Genomic DNA, 16,508 nt, shown 5'->3' with positions numbered 1-16,508 from the left:
TGTCTGTTTCAGATTTTATTGAATCAAATATCCATGCTGGTATTTTTCGATGTATATTTAACAATTAGATAATTGGGAGGCCACCGTTTTTGACATGGTGCTGGTACAATTTTCTTTAAATTTGTTAAATAACCTGCAATGGAATTCAATAAAAATATCGTTTTCAGAAAGACAAAGCTGAGTGTCATTTCAAAACTACATCTGATAGTTAAAAAACGACCTTTCAAATAAGGCAAGTACTTCAGGTGTTCTCACCAGCGTGACTTGTAAATTCTTGGACCATACACATCAGCAAAAAAATCCACATCATGCTCAGTTCATACAGCAAGCTTCAGGACAGCATACACAAACTTGATATTCGCAAAGCGCCCTGGACCTCGGGAATAAAATCATTGTTAAAAACAAGCTCATGATTTTAAATGTACGATTGTAGTTTTTTTTTTTTTCTTCCTTCCTTTTTTTATAAGCATACCTGGAGGTGTGCTTGTTTTTAAAAGCACTTGTTTGAAAAGCACTGTTGCAGACTCTCCATACATCGCTGCCAGCAAGAACAGAAGCAGAACAGGTGGCATCCACTCTAGAAATGATCAGCTACTGGAACGTCCCGTGTAACAGTGACAAGTCATTTAATTTCTGTAACGAGCAGGTTTCTTGGCAGCATATAACCAAAAGCACTGGGAAAGCATCAGCGATGAAGAGCATTGTCAAAGTGACAATGCAAACATGATTGTTCATTTTGTCCATTTTCTTGTGCTTGTATAATGAAAGATCCCAGGACATGCTAAAATAATTGCACCATTCAAACTTTATCCTACTTTCAGTGTGATGGATGCTGTCATTATCAATAATACTGACAATTAAAAAAAAAAAACCCAAACATTTAACTTAAATACAATTCTAAATATCAGAATTGTTTGAAATAAAAGACGCAGGAGTGCATGGAATGAAAACTACATCTGGCGTCACAAACGTTTAAAATGCAAACATGAAACTCAAAATTTAAAACGATTCACATTCCTTCCAAACGATGAAAAAGAGCGTAACGATGCACACTGGAGCATCCTGTAGAACATGTGCTTTAAAAAAAAAATACAATACATTCATTCTCACACATGTACCCAGCAATATGCCTTGGTCCTACTGACTAACCTCTGGAACTCTTCTAGCCTGCGACATCACAGGCAGCTCCCCTGTAAAATTTTTGGATTTGACCCTGCGCCCGTCCCCTGTAATCCCTTGTAAACCACAAAACACAATAAATATCTGGATGCTAGTTCTCCCACACGAACATTAATGCACCTTCAAAAGAATGTGTGGGGGGGGGGGGGGGGTTTGGAACGTAACCAATCATCAGAGAGCCGTGCATATGTGTGCGTTTTATAAAATGACGACAGTTTAAAGGAGTTTTAAGAAATTAAAGTGTAAATGTGTGTTGATACAGTATGAAGAAATTGGTCAGATGCTGATGTGTCACATTCTTATGTATAGAGAAAAACTGAGAGAAAACTCTCACAACCAAAATAACACCCAAGAGCTGTGTGATGGAACTCATTCACTTTGAATGGACTTTTTTTTTTTTTTTTTTTTTTTTTTTTTTTTTAAGTCTTTGCCGCCCACCTCTGGTATCAGCCAGCCTGTAGCTCGTTACTGTAGAACAAGACCGACCTGGGAAGAGAGGTGAGAAAGGGAACACCAGTCAGCACGTGAAGGCTGAGAAGCTCCCCCACAAACATAGTGCTTAAACGCCAGCATCGCATTTTCCCAGATCTCCTGCACACTAAAACACCAGGCCCAACTCCCCAAATCTCGTCAGGCATTCTCATGGCAATATGATTGTTTCAAGATGACAAAGCACCTTGTACGTCGCTCTGGATCAGCTAGTTTCACACAGGTTTTTGATAAGCTCCCCATGAATAAACAGAAGAGTGGAATGTTCCAGCCGGGTGTGCCCACCTTCTCTGGGTCCATGGGGGGGCATTTCCAGTTGTAAAGGTAATACTGAAGGTTCCCATCTCCGATGCCAAACTTGAGCTTTTCCAAGAAAGTCTTATTCTCCATTAAATCCAGAGCATTAAAAACATCAAAGCCTTTCTGTAATGGGGACAGAGATAGCAAAAAAAAAAAAGGCATTACTCTTCTGGCAACCAAAGTCACAGATAATAAACGTATTTAGCACAGACATGTCACTTATTCAACAGTTATCACAAACTGAATACTTCCTCGTACTAGTTTGGCGAGTATGAGTGCGTCGTTCATCAGGTCTATAAGTGGCGTGTCCATGTGCACATTGTAGAAGGAGTATGCTGCCTTCAGGCTCTTGTGTAAGGGGTGGTGCATCACTGTGGATGGCAGCGTGTAGAAACTGGTGAAGTCCGTCAGCACGCCGCCCTGACCCTGACCCAGGGAGCAAGAGAGGGAGATGGAACCGCGGTCAAACCAGCAGCCACGTGCCGTTTGCTGGTGGAGGTTTGCGCCTGGGTGGGAACGTGGGTGCATCTTACCTCCACGACGTATGTGTCGATGATGTTCTCCTGTGGGAGGAACCAGTGGTGCACCTCCTCCTCGCCCATGGTAGGTCGCAGGTGGAACTGGCTCAGGTACCTCTGGAGCAGCGCGGTCACCTGCTTCACGTCAGAGGCCACCATGGGCCTCAGGCCAGGGGTACGCGTGCACTGGGGGGGGGGGGGGGAGCGAGAGAATGTTAAAGTAATTTTCAACGCATAAAGAAGTACTTTCAAAATGTAGCACATGACCAGTGCTCGTCAACATCCTCACAGCCTTGGAACACACTGCAAGAAGGTGAACACAACTACTCACATCAGGTAACCTGTAGAGCTTCATGGTTCTCTGTAGTGTCATGTTCCTGCTGAGATGTGAAAATTTCACCTCAACAAGCTTCCTGGGGTTGAGAGAGCGATGCCAGTACCTGCAAAGCAGGAAATGGTGAAACGGAAAAATGTGCGTGTTAAAATTTCCCTTTACAAACACCGACGGTGCTAGGAAGGAGTACAGGCTGGCGTGGCTATTTTGCGTTAAGATACAAGCACCCCATTATCTTTCATTCATCATTAACCACATTTTGGGGTTTTGGCCGATACCTGCACGTGGAGACAGGTTTGGGCAGCACTACACCAGCGGTGTACACGGCCTGGAAGATGCTCTCCAGGTTGACCCGCCGCGTGATCTCTCGGATCAGAACCGGAGCCACGCGCTTTGAACGCAACTTTTTGTGCACGCACAGGAAGTTGATTTCCACCATCTTCTTTAATCTGGAATAAAGAGAGACGCAGTGAATGACAGAATACAAAAGATAGAGTTTAAAATTGCCTATATTTCTCTCACTGGAAAGGAAATCTTTTCATTCTGCTGCATGGATTCAGGCTGGCTAAACAGCCAACACACCTGGTGTGATTTGGAATCACCAGCGATCACATTCCCAAAGTGAAGAGCAACAACCTGTCCATAGAGAAGAACCCTCAACAAAGACAGCTGCTGCTGTTATTTAGTCATGCCTTCCAGATCTGCTGTAACTAAAAATACATCCAAACATGGACCTTGAATCTAAATCGAATCCTGGATTTTGTAGTCTCTGGATGTTAACGGAACAGTAAATGTAACTGATTGGCCAATGTATCCTCACACCTGAGTCTGAGATAATGGGAGGGTGGAAAGTCTATAGGACCTGGACCTCGATGAAGGATTTAAAGAGCTGTGTCCTTGTGCACATTAATGGCTTTGATTTGTCCCATCTTTTTAAACCATCAGCAGGACCAGAAACCGTCAGACCTCAACACTTTCAGATTACGAACTCACGTATCGTAGATGTGGATGTCTGCAGGAATGGCACTGATGAACCCCACCAGCTTCTTATTGGACGACACTCTGACGCCACAGTGCCACTGAGGGAGCCAGCCAGGGGGGCGCAGTGCCCTAGTGGATCCAGAGGGGGGAGACAAAACACAGACAAACGGAAGGTGGACCTTTAAAGCGCAGCACCATCAAGCAGGTTTATACCTCCATGCTCCGTGTGACGTATACATACTGGATAGACTAATAAAAATGATACCATTACTAGGCTTTTGTGATATATAGGTTACAGGCTGTCAAAATCGAGTTTCAATTTGTTGGTCATGATGGCTAAATCTCAAACAAAATAACATCACTCACACAACCCACACCCCCCAAACTAAGCTAAAAAGACGTGGCTAGTGGCATTTATAAAGAGATTACTGCTTCCTTGGTTAACCAGCCACTCCTTAATCCGCTTTTTACATATTCTTTTGCGCATTTCCTACAAGCCCTTTTAACTTTACATTTCATTCTCACCTGCCAAACAGAAACAAAGCAACAGAACAAGGAGTGAGGCTGTGTATAGGGGGAAACGCGATAAGCCACTTGAGTCTCACGTACCATTTGAGAAAGTTCGGAGAGTAGTCAAATCTGAACATGTTGTCGTCATCCTCCACATAGTTTTCATTCAGCAGCGTGTAGAGCTCCTTCAGCTGCAGCAGACAAAACAGGAGAAACAGAAATGCTTGGACTCCATTCATTTTAACAGGCACTGAAAAAGTAGTCTGCCTAAACACACACATCTAAACAGACAGCAGGCCTCGTGCACAAATCACATGATATATGACTGAATTGAGAAACATCTAGCATTCACTGAATTTCTGGTATTTAGAATTGTATGAATAAAATTCATTTATGCCATTTCACAGCCCTTGATGGTGTTACTGACAACCGCTGTCCAGCGCATTTCATTTCATTTACAGTATTTAGCTTACGTTTTTATCCAAAGTGACTTATTATTATGACTGAATGCAACTTGAGCAACTGAGAGTTCAACTCAGGGGCACAACATTGACAACCTGGGGGTGGTGGGCTTGATCTGGCAACCTTCCAATTACAAGTTGAGTTTCTTAACCACTGAGCTACCGCTGCCCACGTGTCACTCATATGATCTATCGGCAACGTCATATGAACCAACTTCATAACAAAAGTAGAAAAAACTTAGGATAGGAATATGAATATGTTCTTGCATAAGATCCAATGAACATAGATTAAGAAATAAAGAAACCCAGACACACACACACACTTACGACTTCAGCATTGCTGAGATCCAGTGTGTCCCACATAAAACCTTGGGGGAGGGAATATGGCTCCTGCCTGACATTCTCCTTATCTGGTTCGATTGGCCCATGACTGGTCACTACCTCATCTGTGACAAAACAGTATCACATGGACAGAGCACTCTCAACCATTTCACTGCGAGTTATACTGTGTATGACTATGTATGTGACAAATAAACCAAACTTGAACTTGTTCTTAATTAATTAAACCATCCACTAACCTTTAGCTAAACAAAGTTCAAATGTTACTAATATTCTCTGATACTATAAACAATGAATGCTTTCTAGCAGCATTATTCTTAATAACTTTGGATCCTACCACAGGTTCTCATGAAATGTTTTGTTTCAAAACACTTAAATACTTTTAAAAGGTAGATCTGGAAGACCGAGCTACAGAATACATCACTCAGTAGCTCCTGAATTACATATCTGAGAATGATTTGGAAACAGAACTTACTGAGCTTAGGAACAGGCTGGGTGTCCCAGAATTGGTACTTGTGCTTGGTGGCCTCATCTATGCTCTTGGCAGGTCCCTGGCAGGTGGACAGGAGCTCCATGGCACGCTGGATGTCCTGGAGCTTCTGCATGGGAATGGCTGGATTCTGATCAGGAGAGAGTACATTACCAGGTGAAATTCCCAAGCATGAGTCAATCTGAGCAGGCTCGTATTTATCTTAAACTGAAACACTAACAATAAAGGAAGCGCTACAGTAAGTGATTACTGTCATTGGACCATACTATATGTTCAATATTTTTTCATGTGTGCGCATGCGAGTTGCGTGGTAGGTACAGGAATGTGTACAGCCGGAAGTGTTGGGAACCTTTATCTCCTGAGAATCAGAGGCAGAATCAGACTTGGTTCCACCTGAGCTGGGTTTTTCTTTCTTTCTCTTCTGCTTTTTCTTTTTCTTCTTTGCGCCAAGGTCTCCACCAGGGCTCCTTCGCAACACAGCATAATCGGCGGGCGACGTGTTTGCACCATGTAGACAGAGGTTTCACTGTTAACATTCAACTACAAGGCACAATATTGCCTGAGGAATTAGAATATTGAATGGTTCCTGACGCTATTTCTACGTGCAACACGCCTTACACCTTGGCTCTAACTGACAGCAACAATGAACACAGTTCATATAGCAAACCAATGTAGCGTGATAAATTGCCGAACACACCGAAGTATTGCGGGTTCGTGTGAAGTTTCGCCCCGTGTCGAGGTAGCTGGGTAGCTGAGCTACTGACGAGCCGTGATCTGCCTAACAACAGGGGACCCGTATTTCAGTAACTGGGCTGCCATTGCCATTATCTTGCCGTTACTGTCAACAAGCAGCTAATGCACGAAGACGCAAGTTTATTTGTAGCTAGTCAAGCTGGCTAGCTACCTTGAATACTTACATAATTATTTGCCCATTTGTGATTCTTAGCCTGCTAGTGGCTTCAATAACCCAACGCAGGACCCGTAACTTACCCAGCTAACCAGCCATGTATCTAACTAGCTGTTAAGTTAGTTCACGCTAGCTTGCTAGTAAGATAGATAGCTAAATTAACCTGCTCAAATGTGCAGTATAAGCTACTTAATAGGCTCTAAGACTAATGCCGTGGCGGCTGTTAACGTTGACCAGGTAACAACACCAAACTGTTTTCCACAGATAGCTAGCCATCTTTCTTTGCTACAGCGAGCTTGCTAGGCTTTCATTCAAACGTGGGCCGTTACAGTGGTTATCGAGCTAGCGTAGCTTAGCTAGCTTCTCTTAGCTAGCACAAAGCATTCATATGACCTGGTCACAAAGCAGACATCACTGTACACCAAGCCAAGTTAATTCATTATAGATCTTGGTCAGCTGCCCAACACCTGCACTGTCGGAACGTATTTGCAGGCAATCACAACACCAGTGACGATTATCTGTAAATGACCCGACCAGCTAGCCGTATAATTGTTGACAGTTGGCGAGGATGTTCTGCCTGTGTGACATGAGGGCTAGTTCGAGTTAGCCACTAGCTAGCTGGCCAAGTAGGGAGCCTTGTTCGCCACCCTGGCCATTATCACGCTCGTAAGAAACTCAAGTTAGAGGTATTTTCACGCTTTGCAATGAAAATAATAATAATGAAAGCGCTACCCTTGCAAGTGTTCATTTTCCTCTTCATTGTCTCCATCGATACCGCAGGTATCCTGGTCATCCAGTTCCAGACTCTGCTGGCTGGCGGCAGACTCGCTGTCTTCCGCCATCGTGAATGAGGGAGAAGAACTCAGACGTGCCTGAGAGCTGGTACGCCAGTCGCGGGACCATCACTGTGGCAAGCCGGGGAAACAGCACCCTCTGTCGGTTAGTAATAAAAGTCGTCTTACTAATTGTAGGCCAGACATCGCCTGCAACAGAGCCATGCTCAACCAAGGCCAAACACAAAAAAAAAGATAAACATTTATGGAATGATAAAGCCAAACACAAAAAAGATGAGGAATTTATGGAGTGATCAAACCATGTCAGCAGGGACTGGCTGTAGCTGAGAAACAACAGCTGTTGTACACTTGTATAGGTATGCCAGTTGTCACTGAATATGATATTGCACATTTGTGGGGTTGCTGGGGTTAACCTTCTAAAAACCTTATTTCTTTACCAGAAATATAGTTCAGAGACATTTTGCTAATTATTTTTTTCCTATGGTATAATTAGCATAAGATCTATTGCTAATAGTCTACTGGCTAACCTTCTCAGTAATAATAAATAGCTGTTCCGAAGAGGCATTACATTACATTTACGGCATTTAGCTGACGCTTTTATCCAAAGTGACTTACAATTATGATTGAGTACAACTTGAGCAACTGAGGGTTAAGGGTCTTGAATGAGAAAATTCCAAGAGCCTGATTTGCATTTATATTTACATTTACAGATGCATTTGGTAGATGCTCTAGTGCTTTGTAGCCCCCATCAAATACTTATCCTGATATGAGTATCGATAGGTCAGTGTCAAGAATACTATCAGGCCCAAGCACTGGTTACAGTGGAAAAAGACTGTAGTAGTTTTTTGTGTGCATATTTGCATATTTGAAGATGAGACTTCAGCCTTCGTTCAAAGACAGCCAGTTCATTCAACTGCCTGGGCACCAGCAGAAAGAAAAGTCTTGATGCAGGTCTTGTTTGTGTCTTAAGGAATTGTGGTTTAAGTAGAGGCTCACGGGCCGTTTTGGATTTGATTGTTGGCCTGTCATTGCTTTCATTTACATCTGAACTGACCTTGAGTTTTCTCCATTAGGTGTCATTTACATAACTGTTTATTTCTTCCAGCTTCTTTTTGAGATTCACAGGATTTCCTTTTGTAATTATTCCCTTGCCATGGAACAGTGGGCCACCAGAATTAGTATCAGCCTCTGCTCCTTCACCCTGGCTAGAGTAGGTGAGATCGGGCCAAGTCACGGGGAAAGCATAGCACAGCATCCTGTAGCAGGGGTGGGCTAGAGTCTCTACGCCAAGGAGGACATATTTGTCCTGTAGTGAGAATAACACATGCCAGTGCACTTTTACATGAGATGTGAAGAGATCTATGGCCATCTGACTGAATGTCCTCCAATGGGAGGAGACCAATTGACAGCAAGTCTGTACCCAGATGGCCAGAACATGTGTTGTGTGCAATAACAGGAAGTGTTTACCACCATGCGTTGTGAGTCAGCCAGTTCAGTACCACCCTGGGCAGTGGTAGCTCAGTGGTTAAGGTACTTGAATCAGAAGGTTGCCAGTTGAAGCTCCACCACTACCAAGTTGCCACTGTTGGGCCCCTGAGCAAGGCCCTTAACCCTCAGTTGTTAAATTGTATTCAGTGATTAATTGTAAGTCACTTTGGATACAAGTGTCAGCTAAATGGTGGTTGATGCATCTACAACTGTTGTCACAACTAGCACATGGTGTCTGCAGAGAAAGTGTCTCAGAGCTATCCATACAGACTCTATGAGACTAGTTAATACTTTTTAAAATTATTATTATTATGGCATGCAGTATCATGATTCAAACAACCAAGGCTTGGATAACAAAGACCAGCAAACTCAGATAGAAAACACAGGGTGTCTATACACACATAGATGAGGGCTAACAATGAACAGGTGATACAAATGAGTGAATACCAAGACAAGGACTGGAATGGAGAAAATGAACCAATGACATGAGACAGGGAAACTAGGAGGGGCCAATCATGAAACTTAGTCAATATATATTCATATACATGGAATGAACTCAACAGGGAACAGCATCATGGGTAAAGCATTCACCACTGCAAGAACTAGTCACTGAGTGGCATGAGAGGGAGTAGTTGTAGGGAAAATGGTTGTTGTGGTGGACGCCCCTTGGTGGTGGAGGGGTAGTGCTGTACAAGAGATTTTTACACAAATCAAAATGTAAAAAATCTAAATTTATTTATATTGCACTTTTTACAACAGATGCTGTCACAAAGTAGCTTTACAAATGTCCGAGTCCAAGCTCCCAGTGAGAAGCCAAGGGCGACAGTGGCAAGGAAAAGCTCCCTAGAGGATGAGGAAGAAACCTTGAGAGGAACCAAGAAGAAGAGGGGCCCGTCCTCCTTTGGCCGACAACGGTCACCACAATAACAATTTTAGGAAAAATCCATTTAAAAAATGTAAAAAGAAACAATTAATGTCTAGTCCAACTTTCTAGACATTAATTGTTTAGAAACAATGGTGGAGACTCAGTAACATCATGGCATCCCACAAAAGAACATCCATTAAGGGCAACGGAGAGTGTCTCCTCCTTGACCCCACATTTTCATGCCGGTAATGCGCACCATTGCATTCACAGAGCTAGACAGAAGATCAGTGGTGGATCTGAAGCCTTCAGGAGATATGAAAGTGTCCATGGGATCAAACAGCTTTTCACGAGGCATGGAGTTTCCTCTGCAAAGTAAGCAGTGCTAAGCAAAATGCTTTAAAGATGCCTAAAACATGTGCTACTGAGCACACTGAAAATGCACAATTATGCAGAATGTCACCACTGGTAAGCACCATCATATTTAATATGAACAAAGAGCACCTTGGTTGAAAACTGTTGTCTTTTAAAGATGATATGACATGAGATGACATAAGAAGGTTGAGCAAAGGAGTAGGCTAATAAATACATCAAATGGAAATATCAACAGATAACATTTGTAAACAATGACACTAGTCTAGTCAACAGTCAATAAGTCTAGTCAACAGTCAGGAGACGCTAAGTGGGTCTAGCTTCGATTATTGAGTGTGATACTACCAGGTCTTAACATCCAGTACAGGTTATCTGATCACATGGACAGTGTACAGGTGTAAAGGAGTCCAGTGATCTTAATCTAAACTCTAAGTCAGTGTATGACACTGGCCCGAACCAAGATGTTTACAAGAGCTGTGTGAAAAAAAAGTCAGTGCAATTCAAATAATAATAATTTTAAAAAATTACATTTCTCAGTTAAAAACAAATCGGATTTCCAGGTTGCCATTAGGGGTGTCACTTTATCAACCCCAAAATGTGAAACTATTATTTTGTTATTCATTTGAATGTTTGTCTTTGACACCAAAAGAAAGAAATGGCTTAATCTAAGCCTTGACATGCCAAAATCCCTGGAAACCAGACTGAAAAGGAGATACAGGACAGAGATATATATATATATATATATATATATATATATATATATATATATATATATATATATATATATACACACACATACACACACACACACATATATATACACACACAGGTGTGAAAAAGTGTTTGCCCCCTTTCTGATGTTATTTTTTTGCATGTTTGTCACACTTAAATGTTTCAGATCATCCAACAAGTGTAAATATTAGACAAAGATAACACAAAATGCAGTTTAAATGAAGGGGGTTTTTTTTTATTAAGGGGAAAAAAAAAAATCCAAACCTACATGGCCCTGTGTGAAAGAGTGATTGCCCCCTAAACCTAATAACTGCTTGGGCCACCCTTAGCAGCAACAACTGCAATCAAGCGTTTGCGATAACTGGCAGAGAGACATTTACAGTACTGTGGAGGAATTTTGGCCTACTCATCTTTGCAGAATTGTTGTAATTCGGCCACATTGGAGGGTTTTCAAACATGAACCGCCTTTTTAAGGTCATGCCACAGCATCAGATTTAGGTCAGGACTTTGATTAGGCCACTCCAAAGTCTTCATTTTGTTTTTCTTAAGCCATTCAGAGTTGGACCTGCTGGTGTGTTTTGGATCATTGTCCTGCTGCAGAACCCAAGTGCACTTCAACATGAGGTCACGAACAGATGGCCGGACATTCTCCTTCAGGATTTTTTGGTAGACAGCAGAATTCATGATTCTATTTACCATGGCAAGTCTTCCAGGTCCTGAAGCAGCAAAACAGCCCCAGACCAATCACATTACCACCACCATATTTTACTGTTGGTATGATGCCCCTTTTCTGAAATGCTGTATTATTTTTACACCAGATGTAATAGAAGGTATATGTTCTTTCTCGTCAGTCCACAGAGTATTTTCCCAAAAGTCTTGGGGATCATCAAGATGTTTTCTGGCAAAAACCTTTGTTCTTTTTGCTCAGCAGTGGTTTTTGTCTTGGAACTCTGCCATGCAGGCTATTTTTGCCCAGTCTCTTTCTTATGGTGGAGTCATGAACACTGACCTTAACTGCGGCAAGTGCAGCCTGCAGTTCTTTGGATGTTATTGTGGGGTCTTTTGTGACCTCTTGGATGAGTCGTTGCTGCCATTTGTGGATAATGGCTCTCACTGTGGTTTGCTGGAGTCCCAAAGCTTTAGAAATGGTTTTATAACCTTTTCCAGACTAATAGATCTCAATTACTTTGTATCTCAGTTGTTCCTGAATTTCTTTGGATTGCCACATGCTGTCTTGCTTTTGAGGGTCTTTTAGTCTACTTCACTTTGTCAGGCAGATCCTATTTAAGTGATTTCTTGATTGAGAACAGGTGTCAGTAATCAGGCCTGGGTGTGTCAGCTTTGCAAAGATGTGATAAACCACAGTTAATTTATGTTTTAACGGCGGGGCAGGGGTAGGGCAATCCAATCCAATCCAATCCAATCCAATCCAATCCAATCCAATCCAATCCAATCCAATCCAATCACTTTTTCCACACAGGGCCATGTAGGTTTGGATTTTTTTTTTTCCCCTTAATAATAAAAACCTTCATAACTCTAGTCTTCTGAGAAGCTTTCGAGTTTGGTATTTATTAGCAGAAGAGTTTCCGCTTTCTGGAATTTCCACATCTCTGCCTGCCACCCCATGGAGACGCCTGGCTTCTCCCTTTAGTAGCTTGTTGAAAGTAGAGTATTGCTTAGCATCAGGAAGGGATACTCGGTCCGTCACTTTGATCCTAGAACAGAAGGTGCTCTTCTGCAATTCTTTTTCACTATCTAAAGGTGGTCTCATGGAGATGTCTGGCCACAGATCTGGGTGCTGAAGTAGGAAGACTGGACCACTACTCCACTGATTTGGTTTGGCCAGCTCTTCCAGTGATATTACCTGGGTAATGTCTTCAGCAGGGTTTTGTGCACCGTCATGGTACTGCCAGGACTGCTGGTCATTTCTTGCATCTCAGCCACTCGGGTCCTAATGAAAACCTTGAACCTACAGGAGTTTGAGAGCAACCAGGTTAAAGTACAGTTGAGTCAGACCACAGGGTGGTTTTGCTGATCCTCAGGGTAAGCGCTTACCCCATAGCTTGTAAAGTTGGGCTCCAGTATATGCTGCACATAGTTTAAGTCTGGGGCTGGACAGCTGGTGTTTAGGTGCCATCCTTGATCTTGCCATGACGAATGCACAATGGACCTGACCTTTGCTACTTTCAGACTGCAGATATACAGAACCATAAGCTCACTCTGAAGTGTCACAGGTGTGGATTTGTCTGGTAATAAATCACTCATCTGGGGAATGAGATGTCAGACAAGGATTGGAGTTCCTCCTCTAATGTAACCCAAGTCTGTAGCAGCTCTTCAGAGAACAAGGGATCATCTCATTCTCAGTGCTTGTCCCAAAGTGCTATATTAAGAATTGGCCTTGCTTGTGAAAAGGATGAGGCTCAGGGGGTTGTATTGGCTTGCCATTATCTTGTACATATGAGCTCTCTTAACCTGCCCATAAGCTGCTTTGCTTCCTCATCTGATATAAAGGCAATTGTATCAACATGGACACTTTTCTTTATTTTGGTGCAAATGCCATCACCAGCAGAGTACTGTATAAAGTGCTTCTGCAGGGTGAAGCATATGCAACATGGACTGCAGGCTGTGCCAAATGGGACAGCGTGCCACTTGTGTACTGTATATCAGCTTCTCTGTCTCTGTCTTCTCTCTTACTAGGAGTGGTTTAACTTACTCCAGCAGCATTCCTTTGATGCCTCCAGTAATGGCAAAGGAATGTTCATGGAATCTTAACAGAAGTCTCAGGAGCACTGGACTCAGCCCTGGCCCTGGCAACAGGGCCTCGTTAAATGCTGCCCTTGAAGTACAGCTGAACACTACAATTTTTTTTTCTGATATGGGTGACCATATGGTGTGGTATGTACACACACTCCCTTTTCGGTCATCCAGGTATTGGCATTTTCTCTGTAGTGCTATACAGGCTAGGTATATTTAGCTAAACTCGGGAGCTCTGCAGTAAATGCCTTCTGAATCTGGAAGCTCTTTTTGTTCGTTACAATGATATCATCTTGAATGAAACTGAGGCTCATTCCAGGGTTTGCATGCTTCTTAATGCTAGAATTCTGCTTTACCCGTCAACCCCAACTTGCTGAGCAGCAGCTGCTTTCAGTATTGGGCTTGGTGTTTCAAAGTGACCTTAACTACCTTGAGTAGAGGGCAAGTGCCAGTGCCAGACAGGTCGAGGTCATGCGTTTCTGCAATGGAGCTCAGCACAAATGCAGCAGAAATAGAATTCGTGGCGTTGACGTCATGCAAAATGAGCAGGTGCCTACCTTTGTATATATTGTAGGGTTTCTGACTGGCCTTATGGCTCCAACACTGCATGTTAGTTTAATCCAGTGTGCAACCTGTTCCTTTGTGAACTTCTGGAGGTTCACAGACTGGCTCAGAAAAAAGATGAGCACTATCACAGTAGGGACAATAAAGCCTTTTTCTTCCCCAGTTTCTTGCTTGTTGGGCACTGATTGGCAGTGATGGGACATTTGATTCCAAAGTATCAAAGGTTATTTTGCTTTTTACACAGCACTCTGATTCAACACAGTGCATCGAAGGTACTATTACGATGTGGCTAATGATGTCCAAGCTACCGAAACATCGGATGGGGATGGGGTTGTTTTGATAGGTTTGCCACTGTCCAATACTTTGCAGTCTATAACAAAGTGTAAAATCCCAGCATTTTACATAAAAATGGTGAAATGGGGAAAATATGAAGGCAACAAGAAGGAAGAAAATACGGAAACTGGAGAAACTGGATTGAAAACTGAGTTTGATACAATCATTTATTTCTGGCTTACAGCTTGTAAAAGCTATCAGGCAAAGATTAAAAAATCAACAAGGTAAGCGATAGTACACAGTTTTGAATGTTTATTTTGAATGCAGGTTTCCAGATAAACATATCAGGTGCGAGTGATCAATATGGAGGCGATTGGGAGTGCGGCAGGGGTGCGCCTGACCGGGTGCTGAGCAGCACCGTGACCCTCTGCAACTGTTTGGAAAACAAAACCAGTCGAAATAAAAGTCTAAACTAGCTTTGCCCGCTTTTAAACAAGTTGAATTACAGTTGTCCATTCAGAAATTCAGCATACGTATTTTCCCACACATAGCAGCTGGGAACCGATTTACGAGCCTCGAACGAACGAGTGCCATGTCGAGCTACAACCAAATTAGAACCAATTTCACATGTTCTGTTTATTTTACTTTGACATTTCATATCAGTTAGCCTAACGTAGCTACCGGAGCATCCAGCGCTACTGGCCGTGACCTTAATCAGAGTCGGGACACTTGTGTTGTTAGCGTAACAAGTCCAACAGGCGATGTAATGGCAATGAACGCTGGTTGGATGGGGTCCCAGTGAGTTTTTGCCCAGACAGACTCCAGAATCACCACCGGACTTGCTCGGTGAAGCCTCCAGAAAGAAATCTTTGTAAAACCATAACGTTTTAGGTTCAGGCTTTCTCGCATATACCATATACTGAAAATGTAAGCTCCGCGCCGAACTGAAATATGTGGCTTCTCTAAATCAAACATGACTATGCTATTAGTAAGTGCAAACTGAACTGATTGCATAGACAGTATAATTGGCTTTATTCGAGCACAGCTTTGTGAGGGAACGTGGTGTCATTACATTTCCTACCCTTTAACCTTATAGTCTCGGTAATAGATATCTTATTGATGCAAGTACATATATTCCATTAAATCGGAGAGGCCAAAGAAATAATACAAAAAGATTTGGAAAAACCCAACAAAGCACATGTTTCATGAGAATGTCCTCAGTCTGCAACACTGCGTGCTAATACAAGCATGAATTAAGGCAGGAATATCCTCTTATACAGAGTCCTGCAGTAATACGGTTACTGAAACCACCTGCTCTGTATTCTTCGCTTGTTTCATACATTAAATCTAACGAGTTCTCATCACTGAGAGCGTTCACTGATATTACACCGACTAAGAGATTTAATGATACAATTAAGGACTCAAAGGACCTTTACCGTAGGACTACACATAAGATGATAGAGTAGCTAACAAAGTATTGATTTGTAGTTACAGTTGTAGGAAATTACGGTCATACCTATGTCATAGAAAAATACTTCAGGATTTGGATGCAAAGATAAGAAAGGGTTTGCCAAGAAACCTTAACCCATTAATTGTATTTTTCAGCACCTGGACAGCAACTTAGAGATGATGCGGGTAATGGTCTTTGACCAGTTAAACTGGTCTTCAGAAAGCATGGAGTTTCCACTCAAGAGTAAGCGGCACACAGAAATCTGACTGACAATATAGTCAAAAATACCCAAGAGATTTTGTTCACTGAAAAGCATGTAGCTGACTGCACTGTAAGGGTGCTATTAAGTAAAATATCCTCACCAGCAAGCACTCACAAAGTGCTAAAATGAGAATTGCTTGTTTCCATCAAACTGACCTTTTGTGATAATAATGTTAACAAATAATGAAAATGAACACGATGACGTTGTTTTGCAGTGCGTCCAGCTAGATCTCGACGTATGAACCACGGCCAGCCATGTTTTCAAGTCAGTGTCATGGTCAACAACATCAAAACAGGATTCCAGTTTTGAAAACATCTGTTGGATGACCCAGTTGGAAGCGGTGCTGAGCTGACATGATCAGAGCATTCTGTCCTGAACCGATGCTGTCTGTACCCTACCCCAACCACGCCCCACTGTCTGATGGCTAGTGGATGTCCACAAATGAATGA

At 42.5% G+C, this 16,508-nt stretch overlaps 1 protein-coding gene across 2 annotated transcripts; it reads right to left on the bottom strand.

The window, feature by feature from the left end:
* Nucleotides 1–433: 433 nt before the first annotated feature.
* Nucleotides 434–7,384, bottom strand: nmt2 (N-myristoyltransferase 2). Of its 2 annotated transcripts, none has more exons than XM_027009486.2 (12): nt 7,241–7,384; nt 5,951–6,068; nt 5,587–5,731; nt 5,100–5,218; nt 4,411–4,502; nt 3,814–3,930; nt 3,099–3,269; nt 2,818–2,926; nt 2,502–2,672; nt 2,227–2,394; nt 1,954–2,091; nt 434–1,665 (listed from the first exon to the last, which is right to left on the bottom strand). In XM_027009486.2, the coding sequence occupies exons 1-12, from the start codon at nt 7,348–7,350 to the stop codon at nt 1,645–1,647; spliced, it is 1,479 nt and encodes a 492-aa protein (XP_026865287.1). In that variant the 5' UTR covers nt 7,351–7,384; the 3' UTR covers nt 434–1,644. The 2 variants fall into 2 exon arrangements, with proteins under 2 accessions (XP_026865287.1, XP_026865288.1); XM_027009487.2 differs by lacking the exon at nt 7,241–7,384 and adding an exon at nt 6,299–7,206.
* Nucleotides 7,385–16,508: the final 9,124 nt, after the last annotated feature.

The sequence above is a fragment of the Electrophorus electricus genome, chromosome 5, assembly GCF_013358815.1.
Source record: "Electrophorus electricus isolate fEleEle1 chromosome 5, fEleEle1.pri, whole genome shotgun sequence".
Lineage (NCBI taxonomy): Eukaryota > Metazoa > Chordata > Actinopteri > Gymnotiformes > Gymnotidae > Electrophorus > Electrophorus electricus.
The sequence above is the reverse complement of the archived record's forward strand: the minus strand, read 5'-3'. Positions and strand labels throughout refer to the sequence as shown.